The sequence below is a fragment of the Clinocottus analis genome, unplaced genomic scaffold (assembly GCF_023055335.1).
Source record: "Clinocottus analis isolate CAN_PGR_092001 unplaced genomic scaffold, fCliAna1.0.p SCAF_13, whole genome shotgun sequence".
Lineage (NCBI taxonomy): Eukaryota > Metazoa > Chordata > Actinopteri > Perciformes > Cottidae > Clinocottus > Clinocottus analis.
The window spans coordinates 13,317,501-13,341,031 of record NW_027175854.1 but is presented as its reverse complement, the minus strand read 5'-3'; the positions used below and the strand labels follow the sequence as shown (position 1 = coordinate 13,341,031).

At 43.3% G+C, this 23,531-nt stretch overlaps 1 protein-coding gene across 1 annotated transcript in view; it reads right to left on the bottom strand.

Annotated features, from left to right (window-relative positions):
• dcc (DCC netrin 1 receptor) overlaps nt 1–23,531 on the bottom strand; it is a 205,214-nt gene that overhangs the window by 121,570 nt on the left and 60,113 nt on the right. The window contains exons 2-4 of the mRNA XM_068574751.1: nt 19,767–20,132; nt 9,329–9,616; nt 677–827 (exon numbers count right to left, since the gene is read on the bottom strand). Of these exons, the coding sequence (XP_068430852.1) occupies nt 677–827; nt 9,329–9,616; nt 19,767–20,132 (805 nt within the window). The remainder of the gene's footprint in view (nt 1–676; nt 828–9,328; nt 9,617–19,766; nt 20,133–23,531) is intronic.

Sequence of the window (23,531 nt, the reverse complement as noted above, 5' to 3'; positions counted from 1 at the left end):
CATAGTTAAAAGATAAGTCCGGATAAATATACAAATATTCCTCTTGAAATAGTGCATTTTTAGTTGTGTATCAATGCACATTTTGTGCTGTAGTGTGTTTTTTTGACAGGCGGATGATGCACGTGTTAAATGTGTGTCTGCTTTCATAGTGATGAAGGAACTTCTCACCGAGAGCAACATTAGCGTTGCGTTTCCATTGAATTGTCCAGTACATTTTGAGCTTAATTGTAATCAAATAATGCTGATTTGGAGTTTTCCCATCAACTGCTTTACAGCGAACTCACTCGGCTACAGCGTAGTTTGGTCAGAAGTTGCTGCTGTAGGCTGCAAATGGCTGTACCAGTAAAAATATTAATCAATATAAAATAAAGGACATCGCCATCTAACCATGCATGAATTTTTGGGAATTTGTTATTGTTTACGTGGTTGCAGGTAATAGAATGGATCATGTGATGATAATGGACGCACAGTACGTGTTCATCAGATACATTTATTGTTGGTTTTGGTCTTTTCATGGCATTTACCGACAATGTAATATACAACCGCTGGCCCTATATCAATGATCAGGCCACGTTGGGTGCATGTGGGTTTCTACTGGGCTAAACTAGTTGATACTGCAGGTTATCAGGTGGGTTAGACATGTATTGTGTTTGGCCAACGTGCAATATGAACAGACCAGCTCTGGATCAGTTCCTCTCCTCTCCTCCACTGGATGAAGGGAGTCGGGTATCCGGAAGCAGAACATTCCAGCACGGCATCGGTTCCCAGCAGAGCCGTTCCACTGGATGGACGCTGGAGGAACTGGAGGTTCCTGCTCACCCCGGGCTCTGAGAGAGAGAGAGACAGAGAGAGGAGGAAGTGAGAATCTGAAACAGGGTTTGTATTCTGAGTCGTATGTGATGCTGAACAGCTCATTAAAAGACAATTGCAGGGATTTGGTTTCATTCAGACACAAGAATACCACTGAGGTCCAGCATGTCTTTTCTCTGCTTGTGTACTGTAACATAATCCCAACAGGCAGCCAGCTCACACGCATCGTCTTTCTTTAAATAACTTGTAAACTGTGGTTATATAAAATGAGTTCCAGCTTGTTTAATAAGCATATAGGTTACTGAAAATGGTCAATCTAATAAAAAATTGGCTGTATGTTTTAAAAACTGGTGGGGAAGGCGGATGTGGTCGCTGTCCTACATGCTGAAAAGCCTGTATATATATATATATATATATATATATATATATATATATATATATATATATATATATATGTATGCTTACATGCACACAAGAAAACAGATTGCTGGGAGATTTCTGGACAGGAGGTGCAGGGACTACTTCCACAAACACAACCACAGCAACAACCATTTTACTATTGCTAATGCACCTCTATGGAGCTGGTCAACCATTACTTAAACATGACTAAGAGTCTACAGTTGCCAGCTCTGGAAAGCCACGGGGCAGCTTGTAAAAAACAAACAAGCAGTTAGATAGAAAAAAATCGTCAAAAAACTGTATCTTAAGCTTTGAACGGCTAAATGTATGAACAAGGGTTTTTGGGAACATTTAGGCATGAACAGTGAGGTTACTGGTGACAATCCATCCGATAAGTGTTGCAATATTTTTAGTCGCGGGCTCACCAACCAACATATCAATCCCTGGAGCCCAAGAAAGGCCTCATGACATAATACTCTGTTGGTCCACGTTGCTTTCCTCTGTGAATCGCCACTTTAATGTGGTGGATGAGTTGGAGTGGCTCAATGATCCTGGGAGCTATGTTATCCGGGGCATCAGCTCCTGGTAGGATCTCCCAAGGCAAACAAGTCTCGGGGGAGAGACCCAGACTAAGAGCGGTTTAAAAAACCTTGATGGATTTCAACCCACAGACTTCAGCTATCTCTGCCGGACCAGGGAAACCGCAGCCAGAGTCAGCAGGGGGGCTTGCCGGCAAGTGTCTGGTGGCCAGACCTCAGCAACATGGAGCAGCCACAGGGATAGGCATCGGGGGCGGGTGCTATACCCCGGAGAAAGTGCCTACCCCAAGAAAAGGAGGTCTCGTATCTTGGGGTCTTGATCACGAGTGACGGTAAGATGCAGCGGGAGATCGACAGGGTCTGTGCAGCAGACCCTCATTTCCCTGAGATCCTCCTCAAGTTGAGGAAGCTATCCATGGCACAAAACGTCCCAGTGTATGAAATGCAGTGAAAGCACAAGAAGGAGCCGGGTAACAAAGGCTAAGAAATCAACTGCAACTGGAGTTGAAGCCACACGGCCTCCTCTGATGGACAAACCTGTACATGTTTGAATCATCCTACCTCTGATCTACCTACCTCCTTCTTTAAGTTTTCATGTTTTCAGACAGCGATTTTCTATCAGATATCATCTAGAAAAAACTGACAGACACACACAGACATACAAACACACACACTTAAGGTGGGTCAGGTTGCGTCCCCCCTCGGGTTGGCCCGAGGGCTGGTGGGTTTTGCGAAGAAGGACGAGACGATTTCCTTCAGGGGACAGGAAGTTACATCATAACGCCCCACGGCACTGACACACACACACACACACCCACAGAATACTCTGGTAAACCCGTACTCATCCTCATTGAGCATTGAGTCATTCCACCACATTTATTCTGCCTGATTGAGCTGATAGTAATTAAATAAAGAAAATAAAAGCATTACATTATGATGTTTCCAAAACATTGATTTTAATTAAAATAAATATCTTTATCAAAATGTTACTACATGACATTTTTAAAAAGCTATAATTCATTGGCATTAAATTGTTAGTACCATTATAATTAATATTTGTTTAAATACCTACAGTATCTTAAAATATTTTTTGAATCAATGTTATATTTCACATGGTACATAATTTGTGTCATGTATAAATTTTAAGCTTTGAATATCTTATTTAATGTTTTCTGGCCAACTATTTATCAATGGCTGCTTCAATTTTAAAGGTTATTTAGTTTCATATAAATGTTAATTTTACATTACATTCAACAACTCCTTAATTCCAACTATCAAAATTCAATGGTTTTCACGAGACCATCAAGTGTTTTTCCTGCAGCATGGACAGATCTGTGAGATTCAAACAGAATAAATACGGAGTAAAGCTGTACGACCTCTGGATGCAGCAACAAAAGAACGACAGAAACAGAAAACAAGATCGTAAGCGGAAAAGTGAGCAGTGAACACGAGGAGACAAAAGAAGAAGAAGAAGCAGGAGAAGAGTCCACACAGCAGATTGTGTTCATCTTTTCTTTGGTTGGTCACAGCAGAGTAAAGAGCGAGGGATCACAGAGATAATCACTGAACGCCAGCGTGACTACTTTAATGTTTTCACGGACACGCCGCCGAAGAAGGCCGTCAGCAAATCAGAAGACACAGCGACGGCGCTCGCATCACAATGAGAAATGAGAGACAGCGCACAGTTTCGAACACACACACACACACACACACACACACACACACACACACACACACACACACACACACACACACACCAATGTTTTTTTCTGTGATTCCTATTCTTTTTCAGAACTGTGTCCCTCTAAAGTGTTGACATAAAGGTGACCTGTCTCTTTAAGATGACTCAAACACAAATCCTGGACCATTCATCATGTTTTCTAACCTTTCCTTCACTTCACTTTACGGTCTCTGGTGATTCTTTTTGCTCTGCACACGCCAACAGGAAGGTCCTGCTACTCTTCTCTTTTCTTATTCTGTTTGTGTCTCATCTCGTAGTGAATGCATAATGTTCTTTTAAAAACTGGAAACGTACCTATTGTTGATTAGAAAGCTATCTTGAAGAACAAGTGACGGCATCCTTAATTTCTTCTAGACAAAAAACCCAGTCTGGTGTTGACAACTCTTTTCTGATGAAAGGAGCAAACAGCACTAGCTCTAAAAGATGCTGAATCTAGCGAGATTTAGTTACCAAGTCTGCAACAGACCTCCCTCCAAAGCCACTGCCAAGAATGATCACCATGAAGGTAAACAACTAACATGGCTGCTGTCAGTGCTTCGCTAACAATCACACGCAGCAGCTGGTTATCCTCTTCCCTCACATTGGATTACAACATGGAGGTCTGATCTGATTCTCTAAATAATCTGCTTTGTGTTTTTCTCAAGAATCAACATAAATTATCACAAGAAAATGAGCGTCGTGATCTTGATATACCGGGGATAAAACTATAATAATTGCAAGCACAGTTGTCCTGGAAGTCCTGACTAACTATCAGTAGCTGTAGAGTTTAACAGCTGATCGCGCAGAGTGAGCAGGACAGAAGCCGCTAGCAGGCGTCACGTGTTCAACCAGCGGAGAGAGAGGAAACAGAAGAAAGAGAGAGAGACATCGAGAACGACGGAGGTGAGATGTGATGGTTAAAGAGCGTTAAGGAGCGTGTGTGAAGCTGGCCAGCGACCTGCTACAGAAAGCAAGGCAGCAGGAGACAGACAGGAGACAGGAGCTGGAACATGACAACATAAGCTAATAGGGGAAAATATTTATAATACATGTTGTGTATTCGTGAAGTCTGAGTTAAGTTGATGTGTATAACTCCATCTTTGCTTTTCCACAGTGTTTCTTTGCGCTGAGGTGGAAGGATAGGGACACAAAGTGTGAACGTTGTGCTGTTTTGAGACCGACTTGAGGTGAAGCTACGTAACAATTCCTTTTATTGTTTTCATACTTTGTACTGAGTATTGTTGGTTTTAGAGTTTTAGACCTGCTGGTAGGAGGATTTTGTCACCATTGGACGCCGCCCATTAAACAGTTGTTTTTCTACAAATGATTTACCTAGAAGAGTTTCATGTCCGCCCAAAACCTTGACGAGGTCCAAATGTAAGAGAAAGGACCAATCACAACTCTTCAGTGACCACGTCATGTGGTTGCATTCTGCTGCATCTGACAGCTGATGGTTACAGCTGCTGCTAAACTACACAAGCTTTACGCTACATCTTTGCTTTGCATTAAGGCCTCATCCAGACTGACTCACAATTGTACAGACACAGAGCAGAAAGTAGGACAGGGATGTATTAACTGGAGATGGCACACAAGAACCATATGTTGCCATTTGATAATCTCTCCCCTCTCACCCTCAGGCCCCTGATGGGTCCGTCTGATAAAAACTTTAGATAGTCACCGTTAATAAAAGCTTTTTTGGAGACAGAATCATTAAAACTGAATCCATCTGATGCATTAAAACGAGCTTAAGCTGGAACCACAGGGAACTCTTTGGCTTATACGTTTGAGACCGGTTTAAAAATTCCTCTAAAGCCTGATGAACAAGCAAAACTACAATGTTTGGTGAAATCCTCCTGTTGTCTCCACTGAGTCAAACAGATTTGTCGAGAACATGTTTAGCCTTGCTTAGCACAAAGACTGAAGGCAGCAGGACTCAGCATTATCTGTTATAATTTGTTTTACATATATATATATATATATATATATATATATATATATATATATATATATATATATATATATATATATATATATATATATATGTGTGTGTGTGTGTGTATATATATATATATATATATATATATATATATATATATATATATATATATATATATATATATATATATATATATATATACACACTTCATTAAATCTAACTCTTTCTTAATTTAAAATGAACAGTTTCATTGATTATTTATTATCATTATCATTTATATACATATAGTTTTTTTAAACTTCATAACTGGTCCCTTTGCAGTTCACTTGTTTTTATATTGATGCTCTGTTTTACTGTTGTTTCTATCTTTCATGCTTTTATCTTTTATACTGTATTATTTTATTGTAAGGCAACCTTGGGTGACTTGAAAGGCGCCTCCAAATAAAAAGTTCTTTTCTCCTTTTTGTTTACTTTGACATTGTAAAATAAATGAATTGATGTATTTTGCATTCTGTTTGATAACAGCCAGGAGAGTTTTCAGGTAATCTATGGCTCTTGTTTTCCTCCTACACTTTGACTCGGACAAGGATTAACTGTTGAAACATGTTTTCAGCTCTGTGTGAGGTGGATGTGGGGCAGCGGCTTTGAAAAAGAGACTCGGTGGCATTCAAAATGCAAAGTACATGTGATTATCCCTCTGAAGGTCGACGCTCCGGCTGCAGAGACCCCCGTTGGGATGCGGCGCAGTAACACTTCATGAGATTGAGTCAAAGTGGTGTTTAACCAGGAAAGAGAAAGCTAAACTTAGCTGTAATACCAGCGATGAAGTGGACAGTGTATGAACTTGTGTAATTGAACATCAGCGGAGGACGGACTCCCTGCAGATTGAGTCGAGTTTCCTCTCAGAAGTATGTATAAGTATGATTAAAATCACAGTAAACTCTTTATATTGAATCACATTTCATTTTAAAATGAGACGTTTAGCACAGGGATAATATGAACAAAAATTGTTCCTCAATAAAATGAAAGGTATAACTGTACTCGACAAAGCGTTACATCACTGAAACCACCAGTGAACTACTTACTCAGAAGTTCTCCTGTCCGCCAGCCCTCTCTTGCATCTCAGTCAATGAGCTTGTAGATGGCTTCAATTCTAAAGTTCAAAATTTTATTGATGCCATTGCACCACAAAGGTGAAGGTTGTCTCGGGTAAGAACAAATCCCCTGGAGAAATGCCATGCTGGTCCGAATAGAAAAAAGAGTCGGAAAGCTGAGCAAATCTTCAGGTTCACTGTAATATCTATAAAGAGAGACTTCGCAATTATCATTGAGAACTCATAAATGCAAGGCAAACACTCCAGGGTCGGTAACTGCTACGCTCAAATCCACCTGGGCATGAAATCCATTTGCCTCCTATTTTGCTGACAAAATTCAGAAAATTAGACAAGCAGTTGGTGGCTCCACACCAACCACAGGATATGTGTTATCTCCATCTTTAAATAGCATCAAAATATTCAAATATAATGACACAATTTCATTCAATTAACCAAAGAAGCCTCAAAGACATTATACAACATCTGAAAACCTCCTCCTGCTGCTTGGATGTTCTACCAACACATTTTTTCAAAAATATTCCACTCTGCATGACCAATAATCTTTTACAAATCGTAAACACATCCCTTCTCTCAGGTGTCTTCCCACAAGCATTAAAAACTGCAGTTATTGAACCACTCCTAAAGAAGGCTATTTTAGAGACTAACATATTAAAAAAACTATAGGCTAATATTAAACCTCCCCTTTTAAAGTAACATAATGGTAAATGTTTTCAACAACATCCATTCAAACACAGACAGTGGTAGAACTTTAGTCTTAGTGTTATTGGATCTCAGCGCTGCATTCGACACGGTCGATCATGACATACTACGAGACAGACTGAAAGTCTGGGTAGGACTCTCTGGCGCAGCACTTAACTCGTTTATTTCCTACTTGAACAACCGACAATACTTTATGTCGGTAGCTAATTACCCAACAGAGCTGACTAGGATGACATGTGGTGTTCCCCACGGCTCAATACTGGAGCCTCTTCTGAACTGTTTCGTCAGCACCACAGTACTGAAAATGCTCTTGTTAAGGGTTTTAATGACATCCACTTAAACACAGACAGTGGCAGAACTTCAGACTTATGCTGTGTTCACCCCAAACGCGACACGATTTTGACGCACGATCAGATTATATGCAAAGTCAATGCACAGACTCGACAGGTCGCGAAGACACAAATTTTCCGGCGGGCAGTAGGATGCGAAAAATCGTTTTGTGTTTCGCATGACCACAGCATAAGTCGATCATGACATGCTACTGGACAGACTGAAAGTCTGGGTAGGACTCGCTTGCGCTCTGGCGCAGCAGTTAACTGGTTTGAATCTTACTTGACGGACCGACCGTACTTTGTGTCGGTTGCTAATTACACATCAGAGCTAACTAAGATGACCTCCCCAAGGCTCAATACTGGGGCATAGGGCTGTGCAGTATGCCGGTTCAACCGGTACATCGGTTTTAGAATTCCATGTGGTATGAATTTTTATATACCGTCATACCGGTGCTTAGACATGACACCCGTTGTTGCTCTGCACAGCGACGCCACTGACCTGTCAGCTTTTTAAGTTCAGTCATGGTGCAAAATTACACAGCTGCTTGCTGGGACAGGCGAGTTGCCTCACCTGGCCGCGAACAGCTGTTTGTGTGGCGTGTCTTCCTGTCTGTGACCATTTCTCAATATCCCAGAATGCATTTTGGCACCAGCAAATGGGGAACAATGGCAGATGAGAAATCAAAACTGAAAGAGTACATCCACTGAATACTACTGTATTACTAATGTAATTTTAGAATGTTTTAGGCAAAAAGTTAGTTGTTTAACTTTTAAATCTGTTGTCAATTTGTCAAGAATCAGCCGACTTAAAGAGTTACCGACGGTTTGACGTTCTGCTAGCGGGACTGATGAGCGCTGACGACTCCTGCCGACAGGGCTCATCGGTCATCAGCAGCCTGCTCTCGGCAGGGCTTTTTTAAATGATTTGCTGGCTCCGATTTCTCTATAGAGGTTATGAAGATCTAATAAGTGAGTATTTATTAGTTTATTATTTATTCACAGTAATGTTACAGCAGTTTGACGGGGGAAAAGTTAATTTTTCAAATTTATAATTTAAGATTTTTATTTAACTTTTGAGCCACAGGCCGTTTACTCAATTCCAATACAGTAATATGTACTCTTTCAGTTGTTTGTGTGCAAGCTATAACCAGCATGCAATTCGACTTTGTAATTTTATGAATGTATAATTATTAGTGTTACAAACTGTTTGTGTAATACGGTGGTATACCGTAAAACTGCCAGAATCTTACAAAATACCGTGATATGAATTTTAGCCCATACCGCACAGCCCTACTGGGGCCTCTTCTGTTCAACATCTACATGCTTCCACCTGCTCAGATTATGAAAAACAACAAAGTGTGTTATCATGTTAACATAGAGAAGCAGCGTTCAGCTTTTCTGCTTCACATATCTGGAACAAGGTCCCTGAAAGCTGCATGTCTGCTGAGACAGTCAGCTCCTTTAAATCTAGATTCAAGACTTTTCTGTTTGCTGTTGCCTTTGAGGCTCTGCTTAACACTCTTTGTCCAATCAGATTGCACCTCTGTTTTAAAGTGTAGTGACAAAATCCACGTCCCGCCACCGCTCGAATCCCATACCTACCCAATTTTAAATGTAGGAAAAGGCAGAACTCAAGGCAGAAAAATGTAGACTCTTTTCATGTCAGTAGATAAAAGCAGGAGAAGAAGTGGAACGTGGTACAAGATTCAACAAATAACTCAAATATGTACTCAAATACAGTTAAATCATCACAAGTACATCCCTGTTGGATCATTTACCTGGTAGGACTCGGAGCTCGGCGTCCGTCCCCGTCCTGGTGCTGCCGGGGTTGTCGGCCAGACAACGGTACGTAGCTGAGTCTGGTGGTTGAACGCGGCTGACCTGCAGGGAGCCGGACGGCAGCACCGCCAGGCGAGAGTCGGAGTCAAAGGTCAGCGGTAGCTCCTCCCGGTTCTTCTGCCAGCGGATGATGGGCGTAGGGTCCCCCGAGACCTCACAGCGCAGCAGGGCGGTATCGCCGAGGTACGAGGAAACAGACTCAGTGGGCACGACCACCTTCAGTGGACCTGGAAAGGAACGTGGGAGGGAGAGATTATTAACAGACAACTGGAGGGTTGATAGAATTCTCTGTGTAAAAAATACTTATTATTTTGCTGGTTCTTTGACTCCTTCCACAGACTCATTTCTTGTTATCTTCACTTTACTTATGCAGAGGCGATGCCGAACTGTACTCCACTGAACTGTACTAAATGCTTCTCTACTAAGCTGAACACTTACTCATAGTAAGTGATCTGAACTGTCGGTGACTGTTGTGAACTAAGATGGCTGAACTGAGCTGAATGGTTACAGAACTGTACTGCAGTGACCTGGACTGTGATGTTGTTACTGTACTGAAATGAACTGAAGCAATGACTGCTTCACAGGCTACTTGTACATTAACAGAAACTACCACTGTCATTGCCATTGTTACTGTTGTGCGTACTACGTTAATACTTTTGTTAGTACTCCTCTTAGTACTGTTGTATAGTTGTTTTTGCTATTGTTGTTACTATTGTTGTTTGTACTGCTACTATTATTGTTGTTAATGCTGTTGTTGATATTGCTCTTAGTAGTGCTGTACTGTTGTTAATACTCTTGGTATTACTGCTGTTAGCACTGTGTCAGTACTGCTGTTAGTACTAATGGAGCGTCTGTGTCACACAGGACACACAGCAGCAGCAGGGGAGAGGAAGAAGTAATCTGACTGTAAAGCTTTTTCAGGTCTACAAGAAGAAGAAAATGATATGGACAAGGAAGGGGGGTGAGGCCCAGCGGGTGTGGATGTAAGAGAGAGACAGAGCTGGACTTTGAACAACGGGAGGACAGACGAAAGTCAGACAGAAAAGCAGAGAGCTGGGGACCGTGTTGACAGGCAGTGTCCAGCCCGCTGTGTTTCGGACACACAACGCACGCCGTTTCCTGTCTGATTAGATTCACTTCAACAACAAGCTGCCTGTAGCCACGTAAACACACGCTGACACCAGCCGCACTCATGCACAGCCCGGTCATTCTATCATCTGAAGCTCACGCCTGCTTCTGTTTTCACTCCAACACGGCTCCCGGGCCTCGAGCATTAACTACACTCTGCAGGAATGTCAGGAATTCAATCAAGAGAAGGTTATTTTATTTTCCGTGTTGATGTTGTCCCAAAACTTTGACAGTGGAGTCTAAACGAGTTCAAATTGTTGAATTGGAATATTTTCAGGGTACATTCTGTAATTCCTGCCTCCTGAACCCTGTGATAGCATTGAGATCAAAAAGTCCAAAGATTTGTCTGGGACGGGCTCCTTTTCGGGGAGGTCTCTGCTCGATCAAAGGGGACGTAATCAATACTTGGCTAATAGTATTCATGAAAAAACAAGAGTTTATCTGTCCCCCTGGTACTCCTGTGCTGTAAAGACAACAACACTCCGCAGGGTCACTGCTCGTGGAGGGTGGCAAAGAATATTTACAGCATGTAGATTATGATTCAATTATTGTATTAATCTCCAGAGGGGAAAACCAGTTTGGTCGACGACATGTGCAGTCACAAAATGGTATTACTGCAACCACTACTGCTCCAGGCTACTTGTACAAAAACTACTGCTGTCATTGCTAATTGTAGTACTTCTGTCAGTACTGCTGTTAGCAGTTAGCGGACTGCAGTCGTATGGTGAAGCGTATTGATGTTTCCATAGACCTTTATTTATGTTCAATCTTCAGAACTATGGAAGAAATAAGATGTAAATATGCTCTCAGTGTGAGAGTGTACACATGAATTAGCTGATTTTTTTCTTTCTCAAAAGGCACATGTAAAGGCTGAAATCTAGCAGTCGCGTAACCTTAGCCATTCCCATTTAAGCTAACATTAGCATCTTACCACACTTTTAAGATAAAGCCCCTTTGCTTCAGTTTACATAGCCAATTAACGTACTTGTAATGCAAAGTCAAGTTACGAAATTTGCATCGACTTCCAGACTCGTCAGAAGCTGTTAGTACTGTTGTAAGAACTGTTATTAGTACTGCTGGCAGTATAGCTGTTAGTACAATTGTTAGTATAGTCATTAGTCGAACAAAACAGCTTGCAGCTGGTAAAGCAGTAGTCCATGCGAAAAATGTACTCAATGCACAGATCAAGCTCTCACTGCTGCTCTGCTGTTTAATGAGAAGGAGGAGGTAAACAATAATCCTCCCCGAATTGTCACCATAACATGGTAGAGGAGTTTGAGTGGCTCAGTGATCCTGGGAGCTATGTTGTCCAGGGCGTCAGCCCCTGGTAGGGTCTCCCAAAGCAAACAGGTCTCCGGGGAGAGCCCAGACTAAGAGCGGTTCAAAAAACCTTCATGAAGTACGGCACAGGGTCTATAGTTACCTCGCAGGGGAGGGTTGCCTCCCTGCACCTCTAGGTTGCGGGGAGTAAGGTTCTGACTGTTGTTTGTGCTTATGCACCGAACAGCAGCTTGGAGTATCCGGCCTTCTTGAAGTCTGTCGGAGGGGGTCCTGGAGAGGGCGCCTCCTGCCGACTCTATAGTTCAACGGTTATGTGGCCAATGACAGAGAAACCTGGCGGAAGGTGATTGGGAGGAACAGCTTGCCCGATCTGAACCTAAACAGTGTTCAGTTGTTGGACTTCTGTGCTAGCCATGGTTTGGCCATAACAAACATCATGTTCGAACAAAAGGTGGCTCATAAATGTACTTAGTACCAGAACACCTTAGGCCGGAGATCGATGATCGACTTTGTAATCGTATCATCTGATCTCGGGCCGTATGTCTTGGACACTCAGGTGAAGAGAGGAGCAGAGCTGTCAACTGATCACTACCTGGTGGTGAATTGGATCAGATGGCGGGGGAGACGGCAGGAAAGACCTGGCAAGCCCAAACGTGTCGTGAGGGTGAACTGGGAATGTCTGGCTGAGGATCCTGTCCGAAGGTCTTCAACTCCCACCTCCGGATGAACTTTTTACGCATCCTGAGGGAGGTTGGGGACATGGAATCCAAGTGGACCTTATTCAAAGCCTCTATTGTGGATGCGGCCGCCAGGAGCTGTCGTCCGAAGGTCATCAGTGCCTGTCGCAGCAGCAAACCAAGAACCTGGTGGTGGACACTGGGGGTGAGGGAAGCCGTCAAGCTGAAGAAGGAGGCCTTCCGGGCCTGGTTGGCCCAAAGGTCTCCTGAAGAAGCTGACGGGTACCAGCAGACCAAGAAGGCTGCAGTCGCGGATGCTAAAACTTGGGCATGGGTTAGGGTTAGGGAGTTACAGTTCGGGGAGGCCATGGAGAAGGACTTTCGGTTGGCCTCAAAGAGGTTCTGGCAAACCATCCGACGGATCAGGAAGAAAAAGCAGGGCCTACGCTAGACTGTTCTCAGCAGGGGAGAGGAACTGCTGACTGGGGACATCATCGGGCGGTGAAAAGAGCACTTTGAGGAACTCCTAAACCCGGCCAACATGTCCCCTGGGGAGGGGAAGACTTTGCGGTGGGTGCACCCATATCCCTGGCAGAGGTCACTAAGGTAGTTAACGAGCTCCTTGGTGGAAAGGCGCCGGGGGTGAATGAGATCCACCCTGAGATGATGAAAGCGCTGGTCAATGTTGGGCTGTGTTGGTTGAGACGCCTTTTCAGTGTCGCATGAGGGCCGGAAACAGTGCCCATGGACCGGCAGACCGGGGTGGTGGTTCCCATCTTTAAGAATGGGGACCGGAGAGTGTGCTCAAACTATCATGGTATCACACTGCTCAGCCTCCTGGGAAAAGCTTATGCCAGGGTGCTGGAAAGGAGGCTCTGACCACCTGTCCAACCTCGGATTCAAGAAGAGCAGTACGGATTCTGTCCCGGTCGTTGAAAGTGGACCAGCTCTTTACCCTTGCAAGACTACTGGAGGGGTCCTGGGAGTTTGCCCAACTAGTCTACATGTGCTTTGTGGACTTGGCGAAGGCTGTTGACCGGGTCCCTTGGGGGGTTTTGTGGGGGTGCTGCGGGAATATGGGGTGCCGGACCTGTTGGCACGGGCTATCCGGTCTCTGTACGCCTGTAGTAAGAGTTGCGTTCGTATCCTTGGTAATAAGTCAGACACATTCCCGATGGGTGCCCTTTATCACCGGTCCTGTTCATGACTTTCATGGACAGGATTTCTAGGTGCAGCCGAGGAGCGGAGGAAATCCGGTTCAGGGGCCTTAGGATCGCCTCTCTGCTGTTTGCAGATGATGTAGTCCTGTTTGCCTCCGTGAGGTTCCGCCGTGACCTGCAGCATTCGCTGGGGCATTTTGCAGCCAAGTGTGAAGCGGCAGGGATGAGAGTTAGCGCCTCCAAATCTGAGGCCATGGTTCTCTGCCGGAAACCAGTGGATTGCTCCCTCCAGGTGGGGACAAAATGCCTGCCCCAAGTGAAGGAGTTCAAGTATCTCGGGGTCTTGTTCACAAGTGAGGGTAATGTGGAGCAGGAGATCGACAGGCGGATCGGTGCAGCTGCAGCAGTAAAACAGGCGCTGTACCGGTCCGTCTTGGTGAAGAGGGAGCTGAGTCAGAAGGCGAAGCTCTCCATTTACTGGTCGGTCTACGTTCCAACCCTCACCTATGGTCATGAACTCTGCGTAATGACCGAAAAAACAAGGTTGCGGATACAAGCGGACAAAATTAGAGATGGGGAAAGGAGCTCGGACATCAGGAGGGAGCTTTGAGTTGAGCCGCTACTCCTCCGCATCGAAAGGAGTCAGCTGAGGTGGTTCGGGCATCTAATCCGGATGCCTCCTGGACGCCTCTCTTTAGAGGTTTTTTCAGGCACGTCCAACTGGGAAGAGGCCCCGGAGAAGACCCAGAACACGCTGGAGGGATTATATCTCTCGGCTGGCCTGGGAACGCCTCGGGGTCTCCCAGAATCAGCTGGAAAATGTAGCGGGTGAGAGGGAAGCCTGAGTCGGTCTGCTGGGTGTGCTGCCACCGCGACCCGAGGCTCGATGAGTGGGTAAAAATTGATGGATGGAGGTAAACAATATAGTTCATTGTGATTTAAAATCACTAATATCAATGCCCGTTCCTATCACATCTACCGAGAACAGGAAGTCCATAGTGAAGTATTTGATTAGCTACCTCGATCAAGTGTGACATTGACAAGCGGTGCGACAACTTGAAAATATTGTAAGTTTTATGAGCGGAAAAGTTGGATGTGAAATATTTTGAGTGTGGTTTTGTTTTTATGAATATCAAATTTTGCAAAAACACAACTCAGTCCCTTGCTATTAACAAACTGCACAGCCTCTTTCAGCCTATTGCCCCAGAACAAAATAGTGCAAACAGCCGGGTTCTTTCTACATAATAACAATCTAGAATAATGAGTAAATGTCCATTTGTACATCAGCTTCATTGCTCAACTCCTACGTACCTAGGATTCTGCTCATTTGTATACTAAAGTTGAGTAAATCTAATAAAATATCTCTCAATCAAATAATTATGTTATGTAGTGAATTGTTTCCTCTCTCTGGTGTCTTACTTGAAACATGTTTATTGTTCTTAAATAAATTTGAAAATCATCTGTACTTTTGTCAAGTATTACACTACCGCCATATTTCAGATAAATTAAATTGACATTGATCTTCTCATATTACTCTGGGTAGTTTTTTTCTTTTGGTTCTAGAAAACTACATTTTATTTTGGAGAAAGAACACTGCAGTTTGCTTAGTGGGGAAAAAAAACATTTTCCCAAGTCCTAAGAATCCTTAAAATCTGTCAGCGTACAAATCCTCATGTGGACTTTTCATCCAGGAAGTGGACAGAAAAACAAATGCAGTTTGTAAGTTTGTTATTTTGTTTTCTGGTTCAAATCAGTTCCTGTTTCTTCTGTTTTACCTCGACACACAAACCGCAAACGCAAACTCTGACACGGACGCTAACTTTCTGTTCTGTAACGTTAAAAAAAGCTTCCGTCTGACTCTGGAGTCGCCACGACGAACCGCCGCTGGATGCAGGTTTGTGCGTGCAGAGGACTTGAGCCGCCGTGACATCACGCGGTCAGAGGCGACGGCAACGCTGATGTGAACTTAGTTTGTGTGTCTTATATAAGTCCTGCTGCTGTCTGTTTCTCTGTGGATCCTGCTGCTGCCTGCAGCCGCACACACACAAACACACACTCACAAAACACACACTCTTATTTTTGTCACTTGTGGGGACTTTCATTCCTAGAGGCCTCACCCTCAAATATAACCTCAACAGGTCTGGTTCTGAAAACCTCCAACTCTTTCAAAGTCAATGTCAACCCATAAATCTATCTTTATATATATATATATATATATATATATATATATATATATATATATATATATATATATATATATATATATATATATATATAGCCTCTGTTGTTTGCTCCCAGAAGTGAGTGCTTGTAATGTCTGTATGAAGGTGTTTGCCTCTATTTGAGTAATCATGCAAGTTTAAATCATTTTAACTCGCAACACAGCAACACGACAGATTTGCGTGACACAGTGTAGCAATTAAACCCAAATTAACCCACGATCAAACTCTTGCAAATCATCTGAAATTACGTTCGCGTTGGATGTGGACAGAGCATTATACTTCTGGGCAAAAGCCCAGAGCTTCCACAGAGCATTTAGAATTCCTAAAACAAAGTTACATTTATCTGGAAGAAGGTGGAATTATCTCGACTGATTGCTGAGGTTTTTGAACAATTTGAAACCTGAATATTACATAAAACAAATGTAGCTTACATGCCACTTACTAGCACGATTGTAGTTTTTTTTTATTAGAATGCATGGTGTTTCTTTACATTGATCTGAGAACATATTCACTGACTATCTTACAGCTTGAACAGCCTCATGAAATAAAAAAAAAAGGACAGCAGCACGTCGGAAAAATCCGTAAGGAGGAAGAAAGGGATCAAACCATCAGGATGGCGGAGTAGATGAGCGATGAAGAAAGAAATTCAGCTTCAAGAAGAAGCAGAAGAAGAAGAAGAAGAAGAAACAGAAATAGAAGAAGAAACAGAAGAAACTTAAACCCTGAACTCAACGTGCCTGAACCTCTGAACCAAAACACACACTCTGTGACTTCTTCTGTTGAAGCCTGTTGTCTGGCTGCTGTTTTCATCCTCATTAGATAATCGGACCGAAATAACTGGAACGGATAATTACATGCAAATCACAGTAAACAGGCGAGGGCGGCGTGTAGGGACTCGGGGACGTTCTTACTCTCAATCGTCGCCTTGAGAATGATTATTATCTGCTTCTGTGGGTCGAACCCGCTCCTCCTCAACCTCCTTGATTTGGGATCCGTCCAAATCCTCTGAGAGTCTCGGGCTGATTGGCCAAACTGTCTCTGTCTCCATTTGAATGCTACTACTAATCATTCACTCATATACCTCGTCCTTCATACAGTAACATGTAGTATGTACTAGTGACCTGCTGCGGTGGCAATGATGTCATCAGAGCGTGTCAGGAGGTGTTTTAGCCGTGAGCTAACCCCATCTATCACTATCACCATCATCAACGGTTTTCTCTCCATCTCTGAAAAGCTTCAAAGATATTGTCAGACCTTGTTTCAGACTCCTTCTTTGTTGTTGTCTCATTTCCGTCTGGTAAAGGTATATCATTCAAAGTTTTATTGACAAAACAACTCATTCAACTGTTGTTTAATGATGTGTTGTCCTTCTATCAATGGACATGTGGAATTAAAGATGAATTTAATGACGTTTACATTTGAATTGTCTATTATGCTGTATTATCTCTCTCTCTTTCTCTCTTCCTCTTCTTTATCCTCACAATCTTATCTTTGTCTTGCTTTGAACTGTTCAGTCTTTTCTTTTCTCTCTCTCAATCTGTCTCTCATTCTTTAGCTGCCGTCTCTTTCTATTCCTCTTTGTTCTCTCTCCCTCTGCTCATTCTTCAATAGTCTCTTGCTCACTCCGCTCTGCTTCTCTCTCTTTATTCTTCCAGTTTTTCTTCTCTCTCTCTCTCTCTCTCTCTCTCTCTCTCTCTCTCTCTCTCTCTCTCTCTCTCTCTTCTCTCTCTCTCTCTCTCTCTCTCTCTCTCTCTCTCTATTTATCAATCTGAGTGTTCAGTGTTTCTAATTAATTTCCAGTTTACAGTCGTATCCGAACACTCTCTTTCACACACACACACACACACACACACACACACACACACACACACACACACACACGCATCAGGCTGCTAATTGAATTTTTAAGCTTCTGCTGTTCATTGGCATTTTGCCTTGTAATGTGTATGTGTGTGTGTGGGTATGAGTGTGTGTTTATGAGAAATTACACGCAGGCAGAACTGATTCATATTTTAATGTAATACAGGCATCTGGATGAATTATTTGTGTGTGTGTCTGTGTGCGTGTTTAAATTTAAAACACGATTCCGCTCGGTCTGTAGAAGCTCGGCTGTAAAACTGTAGAAGCTCTCTGACGGCGAGTTAAAGCAGTGAAACTATTCTAAACATCAAGTTTGTGTTTCAAACCCAAACTGTCCCTTCTGGTGCTGCAGTGGACAAGCGTTAAATGATGGTGGGAGGTAAAGCTCTGAACGACAGAAACCTCTCTCTCTCTCTCTCTCTCTCTCTCTCTCTCTCTCTCTCTCTCTCTCTCTCTCTCTCTCTCTCTCTCTCTCTCTCAGTGAGCTGCTGGTCTATTTTATCGCTCTCACTGACTGGGAGCATGAGAATCACATCAGAGACCTCAAACCCTCAAACACAAAGAGCTGAGTGAGCAAAAGAGACAAACAGCCGATACACACACTGTGACAAAGACAGTGTGTGTGTGTGTGTGTGTGTGTGTGTGTGTGTGTGTGTGTGTGTGTGTGTGTGTGTGTGTGTGTGTGTGAACCTCGTTATCAGAGTCTCAGAAGTAATCAGCATGTTGGTTAGGCTATAATTCTTCTTTCTATCAGCCTGAATGACAAACTCTCTGACCTCACGCTGAAAGGCTGCAGCTTTTCAGTCTGAACAGAGATAATGTTAGTCCAGATAAATGATTACGGCGTTTTAAATTTCAAACATCTTTACGTGAAACATTCTTGTGTGTCTATAGAGAGGACTCGTTTGGCGATGCACGTCCTATATGTTTCTCCACTGTGAGGACGTTAAGCTTCTTCCTGTTTCATCTCATTGTAAAATTAAACCTCTGAACTGTTGATTGCGCTGAATATGCAGTTTAAAGAATCACTTCTAATTTTTGGACATAAGAATCTTGCTGTTGAACGATTACTAAATGAGTAAAAATATTCAAAACTTGCATTTTATAAACTTAATTGATATTCTGGAGTAGCAGTGTTCATCATAGGGCTGTTGATGGGTGACACTGTTAGATGCTTCTCAGGTTCATCTTTCGCACTGTAAAGATTTTTCCTTTCTCAAATTGTATATCAATTTAAAAGTCTCTAAAAATCTGAGCTGTCATATTGTCCTCCAGTGTAGAGCGTGCTCACTGTTGGGGATGTACTTAAGCCTCTTTGCCTCTGTCTGTATTAATGTCTTCCATAAACTGTATTGATCTCAAGCCACACTCCACTTACTAAATTACATTATAGGTGAATTACTTTAGTTCTATTAAATAAATACAGACAGTAAAATTGATGGAAGAAGCTGAGCAATATCAAATGTGTGTGTGTGTGTGTGTGTGTGTGTGTGTGTGTGTGTGTGTGTGTGTGTGTGTGTGTGTGTGTGTGTGTGTGTGTTGCCATTGACAGTGCCAAGGACAGGTCAAGGTGTCATGGAAACATTATCCTAAAGAGAGGAATCTCCTTTCCTTCTCCCCTCCATTCTGGATAAACAGAAGTGGACGTAGCGGCTGTGATGTTACAAACTAGTTTAAGGTCTCCGGTATTTAAGCTTTACGTTTAGCATTTTGGCTGTGAACATCTTGATTTAACCATGATCGTAAACTCATGCTTACAAGGTTTGTACAGAACCAGGGGTGCCACCCGGGACCTCAAGTGGACCTTGTGTTTGGATTGTGTTTGTTCTGTTTGGACCATCCCAGATCATATTTTAGCCTTATTGTGGTAGCAAAACTATTCAGGGCCAGAAAGAAGAGCCCTGTGGGACACCATAGGTGAGGTGGAGTTTGTTATTATTATTATTTAATAGTAGGATTTAGTTCTGAAAGTTGTGTTAAAACTATAAACAGCTTCCTGCATGCACTGTTAAGACCACATAATGTGTGCGGTATAGTGCTGCAACTTACCGGCCACAGTTACCCTGGCGGTCCGGCTAACGATACTACCCAGTCCGTCCAGCGTGGCGAGGCACTGGTATTCGCCCTCGTCGGGTCGGTGATGCCGCGAGTGCACAACGTTCTGCACTAGCAGCGAGCCGTTAGCTAGCAGCTGCCGCCGCTCGTCCACCACCGTGCTCAGCAGCACGCCGTCCTTGCGCCATGTGATGGCGGGAGGTCCCGCCGCTGCGTCGGACTGCGCCTTGCAGTCGAGCTGCAGCACACCACCCCGTACCGTCACCGTGTCTTGAGGCTGTTGGCTGAAAGTGAAGTCTGTGAAGCCTCCGACACTGGGCGAGGAGGAGGAGGGGGAGGAAGATGAGTAGGCATCTGAGGCTAGAAGAGGAGAGGAGATGACAAGAGGTTAGACGGAAGCACAAAAAAAAAAAACATACCCAACATCCCCAATAGCACGGTTATTTATTGATGCAAATACTCTTCATTATGTGACCTGACAACGGAGCTGCAAGCAAACACAGATGATGATGTGATGTGCCATACTCACAATATGATACAATAAATCAAAACAAAATAAATAAATAAGGAATTCTGGAGGTAAAGAAACATCTCATCTCACACGGGATCAAAACCGATCAATGCATCTGAGCAAAACAGATCTGACTCAGGGCCCGAGGCCCCACACAACAAGGCTGTTTCTTCGTAAGCTAGCGGTACAGCAGACTCCACGTCCTGCCTCAGGCTTCATGTGAACATAAAGCGGCTATACATAAATATTTTATCATAACAATCCATGACATGACCACATGTAATGTAAAAGGTGGCACACCTGGTCAGCTCCAGACAACAAGCAGACAGCCAGTACAGTGGCTCCCAACCGGGGGCCGCGCAATGCTACCTGCATGTTTAATGGAGGTAGCATTAAACATGCGTAGGAGCAAACAGACGCTGCTCATCTCTCCCACATGGACGAGAACATTTCACGATTCTCAGACATTCAAACGGTTTTCCAGTGGGTCGGACCCACATCTGGCTCCAGTAATGCCTTTCTCAGCACGGTGTTAGTGTCAAAACCATGTTGTGGCAGCAAGCATGGAGGGACTTGAAGTTGTGTATGTATTCTCATGCTTTTATCTACTTATTCATTTATTCATGTTTGGAGCTGATCTATTTATTCACGTTTGTAATTAGTTTTGTCAGACGTGTTCGAGTTTAACCTCCGACCCGGAGCGCTTTGCTCTGCAGGATAACTCACCGTGTCTGCCAAAGCCACATCAACCTGCTGTGTTCTTTGTTTTTATGACTTTATATTTGGTATAATCTCGTGACAGGCTCAGACGCCGGCAGCCTCTCCTCTCTTCTTTGATGCTAAAAGAGTCTTTCATCCTGATCAGAGAAGCAGTTTGTTTCGGTCAAAGACGGCGTTCAGCGTCTGCGTGTTTCCTGGAAAGTCTGAACAGAGGCTGAGAACACGCCGGAGTCCCGTCACAAAGTCGACTTTGAAGGGCAGCAGATGCTCTTTTTTGATTATCACACTTTGCTTTTAAACCCTCACAGCCTCAGTCTCTCCTTCAGGAAAACTCTGATCAGAGAACATCAGCTTTCAAAAACCTCCTCTGGATCTGTTCCCAACCAGGCAGAGCAAACACATTGAGAACACTTTACATGAAAGCAATACATCAGAGCTTTTCTTACTCTAATAACAGGACAACACACATTGATTGAAGAAGAAGCAGTATCGATAAGCACAGGGCTGTAGGCAGATATACAGCGTGTCCTCCTCCTAACAGCTCCCTCTGCTCTAAGAGCCTCTGAATCCTTTTTGCTGTTGGCATGTTTCATATTTGAAATGATCAGTTCTGCGTTCTGCAAGTTTCCTGTTGAAATCAACAGGCTGGATGCTGGTTGTTGCTCCTCCTCGAGAGGCAAGAAGACTCTGTCCCAAAGAAAAGTTTATAGACCCGTTGTTCAAAAAGAAAGAGTACAATAATAATAAATCAGGTAGGCAGAAAAGTAAAAATCATTTGTGAACGTCCTAGTTAATTCTCAGACAGACAACAACAATTCTCAACAGCTGATCACATACGTGCTGCGCAGGTTTCAATGAGCAGAAACTGTTTGCACCGGCAGGGGAAAGTTGCTTTTTCGAGAGGATCTGATACGAGAAGAATCCCCTCATCAATGAGATATCTGCTCTTTTACGGTGTTTTATAGTCCATCAAAAAAGACGTTCTTTTCTTTGTGCATTCCAGATGAAAATGGATAGAATACATGTACGTGATGGGTCTCAAGCTGCTGCCGCACACAGGCCTCTCACTCCTGAGCTGCCTTTTAATTTGCTCAAGGTAAAACATTTCATTTCTCAATACGAAGGTCTGAATGACACATTCTGCTGGATGATTACTGAATCCTTTCATTTACGATGTGACTTTTTTTGTAGATTTCTGGCAGAAAAATGTACATAACTTACCTAAAGCTGTCCATAACGATGCTCGAAAACAAAGTTACAGGACAGGACCTGTCTCGAGTGTCCTCAGCTGTAACCAGAGCAGTCAAGTAGAGCAACATGACGTAAACTCTGGACTCATTCTTTCCTTACTTATTTATGAATTCCTTTTTCACTCATCTTCCTTTTTCTCTCCTAAATCCTTACCTTCCATTTTTCCTTCCTCACCCTCCCTCCCTTGCCCTCTGTCCACCTCCCTCCCCTTTCTTCTCTCCTCCTTCCTTTTCTCCTCGCCCTCCCCTTCCCTCTTCGCTTCCGCTCTGTCCAACCTTTTTCCTTCCTTCTGTGCCCCTCCCTTTTCCTTTCTTCCATCTCTCTCTTTCTTTTCCTTCACGGTTTCCTTCTTATTGATTCCCCTTCAGCAGTCCTCCCCCTCTCTCTCTATCAGTAAATCACCATCTTGACAGCTCTATCTGTACTCACCACCACCAGTCGCACACACACACACACACACACACACACACGCACACACACACACACACACACACACACACACACACAGTCAGTTCATCAATGTGTCCTTGTCCTCGTTGTCCTGCAGTTTGATGCTATCACTCTCTGTCTGCTCTTCTCCGTCTCTCCTCACGGCCTCTTGCTCATTGTTTCTTCATATTTCATCTGTAACATCGAGCTGGTCTAAAGGTCCATATTTCTTGGACACAAATGTTTTATTTTACTGGTCCGTTACGGCTGAATAATTTCATAATAACTTTGGTGAAATGTCCAGGATGAGGCCGCGGTGCTTCTGTTTGCAGCTGCATACAGGCACACGTCCAGCCCGGCTCTGTTAGTCCGAGCAGCGCCGCTGAGAATGCAACCGCCGAGCAATTCAACATGTACAGCGTGAATACCACACCCATTATGAAACAATATGTACTTTTGAATTGAGATTGTGAGTGAGGATCATAGTTTCCTCATTGTTCATGTAAAAAAAATATATAACTGCATAGTTCTCTCCAATGAAATTAAAGGGAATCATTGGTAAATTAAAGGCCCCTTAAAATAATCCATTACTAAATTATCAACAATATATACCAAACAGAAAACAGGAAGTGTCGCTTGAAATGTTTAAAAGCCCTCTTTACTTGTTTCATAGCAGGATTGTCCTTGAATTCCGAAAAAATCACAACTGAATTTTTTCACAACTGAAGTTCAGTAATTTTCATAAGAGGCCAATATCAGCCCTCTGTTGCATGCAAAATGAGTATGTAACGGGTCATCTATTGATTCATGAACTACAGTTTTGAGCCTTAAGTTCACCATCTTGGTTT